Source organism: Adiantum capillus-veneris, chromosome 20, assembly GCF_014529385.1.
Source record: "Adiantum capillus-veneris isolate H3 chromosome 20, ASM1452938v2, whole genome shotgun sequence".
In the NCBI taxonomy this organism is placed as follows: Eukaryota; Viridiplantae; Streptophyta; class Polypodiopsida; order Polypodiales; family Pteridaceae; genus Adiantum; species Adiantum capillus-veneris.
The window spans coordinates 147,092,863-147,105,813 of NC_140950.1; the positions used below are offsets into that span (position 1 = coordinate 147,092,863).

At 45.3% G+C, this 12,951-nt stretch overlaps 1 protein-coding gene across 9 annotated transcripts in view; it reads left to right on the forward strand.

Moving 5' to 3' along the window:
- The window catches only part of LOC147433375 (uncharacterized), a 201,699-nt gene that overhangs the window by 78,758 nt on the left and 109,990 nt on the right, over positions 1-12,951 (forward strand). For 8 of the 9 annotated variants that reach the window (XM_086492965.1, XM_086492964.1, XM_086492963.1 and 5 more), the window contains one exon: positions 11,566-12,754. In XM_086492965.1, coding sequence (XP_086349091.1) covers positions 11,566-12,754 — 1,189 coding nt within the window. The remainder of the gene's footprint in view (positions 1-11,565; positions 12,755-12,951) is intronic. The other variant, XM_086492966.1, reaches the window with a different exon arrangement.

Below are 12,951 nucleotides of genomic sequence, written 5' to 3' on the forward strand. Positions count from 1 at the left end.
ATCGTAGGAGTTTATCCAATGGCGCAAGCCACGATGCGGATTCCAACCATCCAGTCACCACAGAGAAGTTGACTTTCAGTAAGTATGACGATAAGATGGATGCTACGGTGATTCATTCTTGGTTGCATTAATTTAATGCTTATTTTGCGACAACTAAGAAAACAGGAAATAGCAAAGTTTTGACGGCAGCTATGTACCTTGCCGGTGATGCCATCAATTGGTACCACGCATGGCAAGAGGCACAGCTAGCTGTGCACCTAGAGGCAGCCGACGATTTCACGCCCCTCTCTTTTAGTTGGGTTGATTTCCAAGACAAGCTCAAGGCGCGGTTTATGCCACCTCAGTACCTTGCACGATTGAAGGACGATTGGCGCGCTCTCAAGCAAAATGGTATGCGAGTCATGTCTTTTCCTAATCGTGTTTTGTAGCTAGGCACTCAATTACGAAAATCGGATGATGAGCGCAAAGAATGATAACTCTTCTAACCAATCTTCCAACAGTATCTCATCAATAAATTCTTCCAATGAATCTAAGGGTAAGGCTAACATAATTGCTAAACCTAAGCTTACTCCAGATGAAAAGGTAGCATAAGGAATTGTAGGAGGATACATCACGTCGGAAGAACAAAGCACTTATTCTAAGGAAGGTCGTTGTTTGCATTGTCACATTAAGGGTCACATAAAAAGAACACGTCCTAAGCTTGAATCGAATGAATTTAAAGAACCCACAGCACCCACTACATTTGTCAATGCAATGAATGATAACACGAGTGTGCCCCAAGTTTCTCAGGACCCTCTCATTGATGATTCTCTCATTAAATGTTATGGTCGTACGTCGGGGCACCCTTTTGTCATATTGTTTGATCCAGGTAGTATGCATGATGTGATCAGTTCCTCTCTTGTTGAGAGAGCCCGCCTCGAAGTTAGTCGGAGATCTCTTATCGAGGTCTCTGGTTTTCGTCCCCGTATGGAGGCTCTCATCACGGAGGAGTGCCTTGATGTGTTGTATGCAATTCAACAGACTGCCTTCACTAGAAGATTTGTTGTTTCTCCTCTCTCAGGATGTGATATGATTTTGGGCATTCGATGGTTTCGTGATAATGACGCTCTCATGAAATTTGCGGCTAACACTATAACTCTCAATGCCGACAGTGATTCTCCTATTGTCATTCATGGAGAGGACATTGCTCCTTCTCCATCTCTCATTGCTAATATGCAAGACAAGGTTCAAAGGATTCGGGATAAGTAGATTCTCTCAATCTCTTTTTCTCCACAACATGACACACAGGATTTGCATGATTATGAGAAGCATGATGATTTGACGGATAATGATTTGCATGATGATTTGGATGACAATGACAAGCAGGATGATTTGCAGGATCAAGATGTGATTTCTCACAAGCATGATGAGTTGCATGAAGAAGATGTGATTGTTCACAAGGATGATGTGTTAGTTGATGCTTTTTCTAGCGAAGCTAACCTCCTTGTAGATTCTATCAATCACCAAGAATCGATCTTGGCTTTCGAGTCGAGGTCCACAGATCCCTCACAAGAAGATTCGATAGATCCCGAAGGAGCGATCTTGGCTCTCGAGCCTTGGTCCAAAGAACCCTCACAGGAAGTATTGTGTGTTCGCATGATTGATACGCATGCATTGTTCGAGTGTTTCATTCGTGACGGTTTCCTGTATTTCCTTTTTGTAGCCATGACATATTGTATGTTGAGCACGTTTCTCTCATGGATGAGCACGAATGTATGCGGATTGTTCATGAAAAGCTGAAAAGTGTGTATGTAAGGAATTCGCATTCCATGTCTCTTCCTTGGTGTGACATAGTTTCCGAAAGAGCAGATGACAGTATGAGCACCAAGCATGGGCATTTCCATTGTGATTTGCCACAGTTGATTGATTTCGATCAAACAGAAAAGATTCGACCTCATTGTTTGCATGTGTTTGATGAACGGGTTGTCACTCTGTCTCTATGTTCATCTACATTGCATACACAGTCTTTAGAGAAGACAAGATATTTTTCCTTCACTTTACGTGGAATGGGTATGTTCATGGTTTTGTGGTGGAGATGGTTTTAGGAAATTTTCAGCCCTAGAGATTCTTGAAGACGAAAGAAGCACGTCTATAGACGAAGTGGAAGCATCGAAGGAACCACAGAAGACTTAGTGTCGCTTTCGGCGCGGCCCAAAGAAGCAAGCGTTGCATACCTTTATGAAGTTCAAGTACCGCACGACCCACACATCAGAGTGGGCCGGCGAAGAGTCCCTTCCAAGATTCAGGGTGCTGTTGGTGATCTCCCTCGACGCCATACAGTTCGGTACCAGTACCTCACTTTGAAAAGGAGGGGATGTCACGTGACACATCCCAACCCTATGTGTCCGTGGACAAGCTACACCACAGCACGGTTCAGTCAGTCCGTTCAGTTTAGATTAGCAGTGATCTGGCACTTTTGTGAGCCTATTCGTAGACCGTGCATGCCCAGTCACTTAGGATAGATGCATATCCTCGGGTTGCACACTGCATAAGCATAAGCATTTCCATTAGATTCCATCAGAGTCAGTTTGGGGATTTTTCAAGCGACTTTATCCCATTTTCCCTATTTTTGACATTTTTCACTTATTTATTAAGTGACTTTTGTTGGGTAGTTAGTAGGGCAAATTGGGTAAGTTAATATATAAGCAAACCCAAGTTAGCATAATTTGGCAGATAAGCAAAGAGCACAACAGGCTTCCCCAAGGAGCAGGTGCTCTCTCCCTCTCTCAGCAAGACCTCCCCAAGTCACCCCTTAGTGAGCCACCCCCAGCACATACCATCGCCACCCTCACCCCATCCTTGGCGTTTCCTCCCACAACAAAGCATTGCCATCAAGTCCCATTTGCCTGGCGGTTTTCCCCTCTACCACAGGCTGCCATGTAGCGTTTTTGACTCAGCAACCTCAGCAAATTACTAACGCTAGGACTGCTGCCCATTCGAGCGATTTTCAGCATTGGGATAAACTTGCAGCTGCAGCGTTTTTTCAGCATTGAATAGACCTGCAAGACCAGCGTTTTCAGCCAACCATAATGACCTAAAAACACAGTTAGAAAGTGCAGATCTTCAGCTTTTTCATCTTCAGCATGAACCCCGACAAAGCCGTTCATTTTCAGCCATAAGGACAGCAGTAAACAGTCATTATTCAGCCGCCGAAACAGCCATGAAATTCAGCGATTAGAAGATCCCAGATTTCAGCCATCAAGTCGTCGTCGTCATCACCGTCGTCGTCATCGGCATAGTCCCATTGCATCAGTCCATTGCTTACGCATTGTACACCTTTGTGCAATCAAAGTAGACCACTCTCGCCGACGAGGGTGGGGCCTTCGGAGGAGGGTTTTACAACCTCTCGGGTGTCGTATCTCTTCTCTCTTCTTCTCTCAGTCTCATTCACTTGCACGCACAATATCCACTCACTTTGTTCGTGATCATAGCACTCTCCATAAAGATGGAAGGCTCTCTCATTCCCTAAGAACTAAAAGAAACCTTGAGCAAATATAGATCACTAATCTTGAGAAAAAACAACATTCATTCCGCTGCACCTTACAACAAAATCCAAACTAAAAGTGAAATCACGTACCTGTAGAGGCACCTTTTCCACTATGCCCACAGGGTATACTGTCCTTTGGTCGGCCAATGTTACTGTGAAAGGGGCAGGTTGAGTAGGCTGCATGCCTAAAGCCATCATAGTGAACTCAGACATCACATTGATGCCAGATCTACCATCCATAATTACTCCTGAAAATTGTTGCCCCAAGACGGACACTGTCGGGCCAGGGATTTTATAGCAGGGGATTGGATATCATATAGGATTTGATGGTCGCACTGGGAGGTGCCCGCCGCTAGGACTTGCTCCGGCGTAAAGTGACTGAATAACAGCAAGGGTGTCACTTCTAAAACTCGCATCTAGTCGCAACATGTCATAGAGGGACTCTTGTTGGAAGGTGTTGTTCAAGACTGTCTCTGCTGTAAACTTTTCCTGTTCTACCAGTGGTTTCTCTGGTACCTTGATCTTTTGTAGACCGGAAATTGCTTCCATGAAAGCTTCATCAATATCGGAGAGCAAAGATTTGGATTCTTTCATGGCACTGGGGGATAGCTTGTTAACAGGTGAAGCTGAAGGCAGGGTATTTATGGGTGTGAGAATGTGTGGGGGAGTTGAACTTGTTGGAATGCTAAGACCAAGAGCGGCTCTCTGGGCCCGGGTGAGGACGCCCGCTGGCTCCTCTACCAACTGCAACTTCTCTTGAGTGTTAACCACATGGGCGGAAGGGGGTGGTTGAGGAGTGGGGCTCACTGCTATCAAATTTAGCTTGGGAAAGGTAAAACTTATTTTGGCTTTGACTTGGGTTAGCAGCCGCTAATGCACGAAGTTTAGGGCAATCTTTACTGTAGTGATCCTTCGTTTCAGGGCAATGACGGCAGGGAGGGGACCCTTCTGGCAAGGGGCATTTCCTTTGGTAATGCCCATATTCCCCGCGTCTGTAGCACAAAATGGGCCGATGCAAAGGGCGAGGTGGTCCTTGCTCCTGGTGCATGGAGTTGGAGTTGGAGGCATAGAAGCTTTGAGGTGATGAGGGAGCATGGGTATGATAAAAGCTCTGAGAGGGAAAAGTACTTTGCATACCTTGCATAGGAGGGGCTGTCAGCAAACGTGGCATATGGTGTGGATGGCCACAGGGAGAAACCATGTTGGATGCAGGTGCTGGCCCTTGTTGAAGAGTAGGACCAAGAATTTGTTATATTTGTCGCAATCCCTTGAGGTAGTAGCAGTCCTTGTCCTCATGCCCAGACTTTTCACAGAAGTGGCAATAAGCCCGAAGGGGTCAGTCGTGTGGAGGGTGTCCTGGAGAGCGACACGAGCTGCACCATACCATAGCCTTAGTCTCTTGCTGAGACCGAAGCTCTTCTAGCTCCCTCTTGATTTGATCCAAAGCCTCGTGATGTGGAGCCTTCTTCTGTCTGAGAGAGATTGATTTCTCCTCTTGAAGAGCTCGCTGTAACTTAAGGGCTTCCAATTCCCTGCGTAAAGAAGTTAACGGATTAGAAGGACTTTTCGAAAACACTTAGGTGGTCTCTACCTGAGGGGAGTTTGTGAACAGCTTCCTAGCTCCCTCTATCCTAGTAGCACCCGCGACAAACTCCTCCAGAGTTGCGTCAGGTCGGAGACTCTCTTGGAGTTTTTGCTGGGAAGTTTTGGGAAGAACCTTCTCCACCCACTTCTTAACCATAAATTCCCCTGGTTCTTGAGGAAACTTGGCAACCAGAGACTTGGTTTTAGTCATGAGTTCTGCAAAAGTCTCCTTTGGCTTGAGCACCATGTTGGCCAACTCATCCAAAACCTTTTCCTGCGGAGAACTGTTGTCTTAAAGATGCACAAGTTGCAAAATGATTCTCTGCAAATTGATTGTACCATTTGTGTGCTAAGCCATCCAAGGTAGATGGAAAGAGTACCAAATAAGCATCTTCTCTATTAAGACCACGACCCCTACAGAGAGATACAAAGCTTCTTGCATGTTCGTCTGCATCTTTTGAAGAGAGTACCTTGAAGGTAGGAAACTTGATGTTTACCTTGGCCAATGCCTCCATGGCCTATTGCTCAGGAGCCCGTTGCTCAATAGCCTGCTGTAACAAAATAGGAGAAGGCTTTACTGGGGAAGGTGACCTGGAAGATGTGGAACCGGATGGAGGAATGGGTGATGTGGTATGTATGGGCGATGAGGTTGATTGACTTCTACTAGGTACCAAGGGTCATCTTTTGTTGTAGTAACTTCAGAGGACTCAGTAGTGCGCTTTGACGCTCTAATGGCCGCCTTGTATGTGTCATGCAGCGACCACAAATCCAACCAAAGCGCAACCAAGCTTTGGGAAAGAAGACCTTTAACTGCTTTATCTGGCTGAAGAACTCTAGTAGACCACGCAATTGACTAGACCCAGGCTGGACCAGGGACGAGGAGGATTGGGAGGACTAGACCAGGGACGAGGGCTGGTTGGACCAGTTGGACCAAGGCGAGAGAGGACCAGACCAGCAGACTATACAGTGCAAGGCAAAGTAGGCGAAGCTAGGTAAAAACCAACTAGCTTCACGGTTGGTATCTCACCAGAGAGTGAGACTTCAGATGAGGTCCCACCGTGATCGCCAAAATGAGAGCACCTGTAGCACGGATAGTGTGTCGTGCTCTCTACAGTAGGTGCTCCTCAGTGCAATGTGCGTGACAATCTCACTTGAAACAGATTGAAAAAAAGGAACAATAGATAACAACTGAGCTCACAGAGAGACAACAATAGACCAAAACATATGACACGACTATCTCAAAGAACCGACGTGGCAGCACACTCAGCTCCAGCCCAAGACTCACAGGTACAATGGGGGTGTCGAGGCTCAGATGTGCAGGGATGGTGAAGACGTGCTGTGTGTATAGACTCGCTACCCAAAACGACGACGTTGGACCATATATCTAGAAGATGATCCACCAACAGCTCATATGGTAGCCACCTAAGCCAATCTCCAAACTGAGTGGTGGTGGTGACCTGGCCATGATGTCCACTAGGCCACCGTCCGTATCTTGCCACGTGTCACTGCCCAGCCCAGAGAGTCCGTCCAATGTGGACTAGACCAGACCAACTGTACTAACTGTGTGTCCTGTGAAAGCGACTTTGTAGCCTACTACAGTACGTGTAGGACCAACTCTTGCATGCGTTGGTCTCTCTACGCCTCACGCTCTAACTCCAAGGCCGCTCATCTCTCTTCAGTAACCAAGTGCGCTTGCTCGCTCTCACACTCCAAGGCTAACCGTCTTTCTTCGGCCACCAAGCGCGCTTTCTCACGCTCACGGTCACGCTCCAAGGCTAACCGTCGTTCTTCGCGCTCGCGCTCTCGCTCCAAGGTAGCGCATTGCGTCTCTTGTTGTAGCATCATGTCCATCATCGACTTGACCAAAGCCTCCATCGGATTTGGTGCAAACCGTGGCGTAGATGGGGAAGGGGGAGGGTCGGGAAAACCTCCATTCTTCTTCACCTCCTTCATGCTCATCACCTTCATGCAAAGTATCCATTCTGCTTCCTGTGATGACCATACACTGCGATCTTGGGTTATTAAGTTCACGAGAAACTTGGGTTCTTTTGATTCTTGGGTTCTTGAGTCCTTGAGTTCTTGAGGTTCTTCTTTAGCTTGCAATCTGTGTTAGAGAAGGATCTTCTCTTACCCGAGCTCTTCTCTTTCCGCGTGCACCCCCTTGGCGGCCTTGCGCTCACACCAAGGTTGCTTTTTCCCACCTCACGTCGATTGGCCGGCCGCCAAGTGCACGGTCCGCTCTCAATGAGTGAAAGGAGGAACAAGAAGAGGCTGGACAAGCCCTTCTTTCTTGGGTTTCCTGTCACTCTTCAAAACACGATTAGGAATCGACATGCCCAAGAGGACTCGGGTTACATGCGACCGCGACAAGCAAAAAAAATTCTTGTGGTTCTTTCCTTGAGTGATACAGAACACTGCCAAAGCTCTGATACCAATGAAAGAATGTTGAACTTTGCTCAAGATGAGTGCTCCGAACCATGCTCAAGGGTTCCTTTTACTTACGGAAGGGAGAGCCTTCCGTTCCTTTAGTGAGAGAGTGCAAATGATCAAAAACAAAATGGAAAAACACTGTGAATGAAGCTGCTGAGACTGAGAGATAGAGAGAGAAGAATACGACACCAGAATGTTGTCAAACCCTTCTCCAATGGTCCCACTCTCTATGGTGAGAGAGGTCTATGCTTTTGATTGCACAATCCTCATACAGTGGTCAAAATGCAATGGTCTTGCCGACGATGTGGATGACGACGAGACGGGCTGAAAATTGAAAACGCTAAGGGCTGAAATCTGCAAATCTTATATCTGCTGAATTCTGACTCTATGTCGGTGACGACGGTGATGACGACGACGAGACGACGATGTGCTGAAAACGTAGATGCTGAAATCTGCGAATAGCGGGCTGATTCTGCAAATGCTGGCTGATCTGAGCGTGTGGCGAGGATCTGTTGAGGGAAGGTGAGATCTGCGAGGTTTGGGGGTTGCGGTATGGAATCTAACTGCTGAAATTGAAAACGCTGATGCAATCATGGGATCCGTCATCGGGAATCTGCAAACGCTAGAGGTAGTCTGCTATTGCAAAAACACTGGGCTGATCTGTTGTTTGATGCAAAAACGCTAGGGAGAATGCTGTGATTTACTAGCATCATCTGCAACTGCAAAATTCTGGGCTGATCTGCAAATGTTGAAAACGCTGGCTCGTATTTGGTGGCTGAAAACACTAGGTTGCCTGTCGGGGGGTCTTGTTGAGAAGGTGCACTGTCGAACACTTGGTCCCTGTTGCCTCTTCTGCCAGAAAGTGCTATGGCTAGCTTTCTTATATATTAACTTGTCAAAGCTGCCCTACCCAGTTTTCCAAGGAAGTCACTTATTAATAATAAGTGAAAAATGGCTAAAATAGGGAAATTGGGTTCTATGCACTATAAAATGCTCTAGATGGGTACTGACTGTAATTTGATGATCATGCTGTGTACAACAAGAGGAAATGCAACTACTCTTAAGTGTTTGGACATGCACGGTTTGCGAACAGACTCACAAAGGTGCGAGAACACTTCCAAAGCTGACTTGAACCCTAGTCATGAAGTAGCTTGTCCACATGCACATAGGGTTAGATGTGCAGGTGACAAAAGGTAAGCCGAAGGAGAAAAAGTCAAGTACCCCTCTGAACCAACAAAATCAGCAGAATGGAGAGAACAATGGTAAGAACCATATCATGTCTCCTCTCAATCTTCCACTACACGTAGAGCACAACATTCTTCACCTAACAATGATTGTAAAGGAAAGACTAAAACTCAAAAAACCCCTAAATTGACACCTGATGAAAAATCTGTATAGTTGAGGTAATGTGTCGTGCTCTCTATAGTGGGTGCTCCTCAGTGCAATGTGTGTGACATCTCAATCCAACAGAATAACAACGCTTGAAGCAGGAAACAACAGAGCAACAACACAGAGACATCAACAATAGAACGTGAACATATGGGACTCGACTAACTCAAAGAAACCCGTACAGACTCTGGCATGGCAGCACACTCAGCTCTAGCAAAGAACTCATAGGTACAATGGGGTGTCGAGGCTCATATGTGCGGGGATGGTACAGGCGTGCTGTGTAAAACTCAAGATGATAGACTCTAGACGATTGACCACACAAAGTAGATGATACCGCGTACCCCCGCCCGAAACCAACTAGTTAGCCCAACTGCAACTAATTGCTTGTCCCGTGCCAGTGACACTGTAGCCCTGCTACAATCTGCTAAAGGAAGAGTAGGAGGTTGGTTAAGTCTTGAAGAACGAATTGAGTATGGCAAGGAAGGAAGATGTTTTCAGTGTCACACTAAAGGTCACATGAAGAGAGATTTTCCCAAGAAAGAACCCGCAAAAGAACCCACAGAACCCACATTGTTTGCTAGTGTCATAAATGAGAAAATTACTGTTCCCCAAGTTTCACGTGATCATCTAGATAAGTCTCTCATGAAGTGTTATGGTCATGTGAATAGTGAGCGCATTGTGATCTTGTGTGATCCTAGCAATACATGATGTGATTAGCGTGATCATCTAGATGAGTCTCTCATGAAGTGTTATGGTCATGTGAATAGTGAGCGCATTGTGACCTTGTGTGATCCTGGCAATACATGATGTGATTCGCGATTCTCTTGCGAAGAGCGCATGTTTCAAAGCTATTCCAGTGGACCTGATAGTTGTTTTCGGATTTGCTCATGGCATGAACTCTTCAATCATGCATGATTGTGCTAAAGTAAGTCTCAGTTCAAGACATCTTGTTTCTCCTCTCTCTTGATGTGATATGATTTTCGAAAGTATTTTTGCGCGCTTCCCCAAGTTGATTGGGAAGAAAACATGCTCACTCTCTCTAGTGAAGGTGCCTCTCCCGTGGTTATTCGTTGTGAGCCAGGGTAGTTTTCGTACGACGTACAGAACGTCTTGTTCCGTACTGCAGGTCACGTACCGTCCCGTTTGTTTAGTACGTTCTTTACGTTTTTTTTTTTTTCTTGGTAAAAGCAAAACTCACAATTGTGAGTGGATTATATTGAGCAGCCAAGGCCGTTTTGGAGCGCCAATTCAAGCCCTAGCCACATTCAAACATTGGATTCTATGTGCTAGGGCTCCACTTCTCTTATGCTCTCCCTCTCCCCCACGCTCCCCCTCTCTCATCAAGAGTCATCCTCCATGCTCTCTCTCGAGTCTCTCTCATGCTCTAGCCTCTTCCTATTTAAGCAATGCCTCTCCATCTTGTTCTCCAACACTCCAAGCTCTCAATGCTCATTGCTCTCAAGCTCTCAATGCTCTCAGCCTCTCACTGCTCAATGCTTCCATGTTCTAGCTCTTAAGTGACAAGCTCTAGAGACTAGAGTCTTGCCTCGCCATCTTCTCTCCATTGGGTCTCTCCCTCTCAAGCTCCCATTGAAGATCTCATAAGGTCAAGTTTCTTTAAGTGTAAAGTTTAAACCCAAGGGCCTAAGCCTTAGATGTGAGAATTCTTTGTTTTCTTATTTTGAACGTACGTAACGTCATCGTACATCTTAATATTTTTTAGTTCGTTTAGTACCGCACATCATCGTACGTGTACAAAACGTACAAGACCACTATGTTGTGAGCATAGTATGCCCTCTTTGTTATTAATTTCTCACTGTCATGCTTTGAACGAGGATAGAACACGTAGTCCAATAGCAGCACTCAAGACACACTTCAAAAATGAATGAGTCATTGCATGAAAAGGAACCTCTTTCTGTCGTTCATTCTCCTAAGCATGAGAAGCATTTTTTGCATGATAGAGATTTAATTGTTCGTAAGGATCATCAAGCCCTCAAATGGTTCCAGTTTGTACCGAGTACACCTTGGAGTGATTGTCAAGCTAGATGGTTCCAATCTTGTAAACAATTTGGTGGTTTGATTGATTATGTTCCTAGTAAAGCTAACCTAATTGCAGATACGATCAGTCACGAAGGACAGATCTTGGCTCTTGAGTCGAGGTCCACAACACCGATTCAAGAAGTTTTTAAAAAAACTTTTGATAGTCAGGACCTTCCAAGTGAAATGTGTCGCCTTAAGTCTTGCCTCCACCCTCTCAAATGGTTTAAAGTTATCCCCTGTTAATCAGACCCTGCCTTTGTGATAGATGTGGTGCACAGAAGACGGAATCATGTAGTGAATGGTATGGATTTTACTTGGCTGAGGATTAGATCTTTCTGCAAAGTTGAAGACGATGATGTTAGAAACCACAATTTTAGTAATGGAAAGTAATGTTGTTTTAGTCCAGTGTGTTTTTGAGCTTCTATGCTGCTTTCGTTTGGCATGAGCTCCTCACAGTCTCTCAACAATCTTGGAATACTTTAACCCTTCTTCCTATGCAATTTCTAAGTGATGGTTGGTAAAAGCAATGGTATTGCTACTTTAAAGTCTTTTTCAATTGATATCTTAATTTGCTTATACTGGATTTCTGAAACCAGCTACTTTGCAGCCAATCAAAAATATCCTACAATCTCTTTGGTTGTTCATGAAACAAACGGAGCCAGAAAGACAGTAAAGAAATTACTCGATGATGTGAAACGTGGCCAATCATCATCAGTGGTTGGAAGTGATGCAGCTGAGACCTTGTTTCATTTCATGGATTCAGAAGACATCATATCGCTTGATAAGTTGAGAAGTGGCCAATCGGCACCATTGACTGAAAGGGATGCAGATGAAGCCTCGCTTGATTGCATGGATACCGGTGACATGAAATCATTTGATGATTTGAAAAGTGACCAATGGGCGCCAGTGGCTGAAAGTGAATCAGTGATCGGAAGGGATGCAGATGAAGCCTGGCTTGATTGCATGGATACTTGTGACATGAAATCATTTGATGCTTTGAAAAGTGACCAATGGGTTCCAGAGGCTGAGAGTGATGCAGCTGAGCTTGGTTGCATGGATGCCGAAGACAGTAAATCAGTTGAGGACTTGAATCCTGGTCCCTTGGCATCAATAATTGGAAATGATGCAGGTGAGGCTTATTGCATAGCTAATGAGGACATCTTTAATTTGACAGATACTCTCAGGAAGAAAGGCAAGCAAGATGCTTCGGACCAAGAATTCTTAGAGTTGCTGGAGCAGACCAACAGCAAGGAAACTGCCATGAAGAAAACTGCTCCTCTGATAGAATTGCTCCAGCAGACAGCAAGTGGCAGCAGACGAGTGCATCTGTCAGCTTGGAAAGGAGTCGAGAAAGACGTATCCTGGGCCAATACTCTTCTTTCTATCAGGCCATCCTCACTCAACAACAAGCAGGAAGTTATTAATGATGATATGCAAAGTTGTACCAATTCAAATTCTTCAGAGATTGGAAAAGCTCTTTCAACTTCTTTAGAGATTGGAAGTACTCTTTCAATATCTCCGAAGATGGAAGCAAATTCAAGTACTACTTTGACTTCTTTATCTTTAACATCAACAGAGGTCATGCAAGATGTCCATGGTGCTCATAAACTACAGTATGGTGTCAAATTGGTGGCCAAAATACGTGGGACAGTATTAACCCGCTTCTCATCATCAAAGTTAAGAGCAGAACTGAAGCGTACCTCCATAGTGTTTTCAGATTTGCAGGATAAGGTTGACCGGATTCAAGCCAAGGATGCTCCAATTCATGCAATTCTTTACTTCAAGGTGTGTACTTCTTCCTCAGATTGTGAGGAGCATCAAGCATACTCATGGATGTGGCTCAGGGCTTGGTTCCATGCGCGATTATTACATTCTTTCACAGGTCTGGTGTAGCGTGGATAGTGTGTCGTGCTCTCTACAGTGGGTGCTCCTCAGTGCAATGTGCGTGACAATCTCATTCAAAACAAACTGAAAAAAAAGGA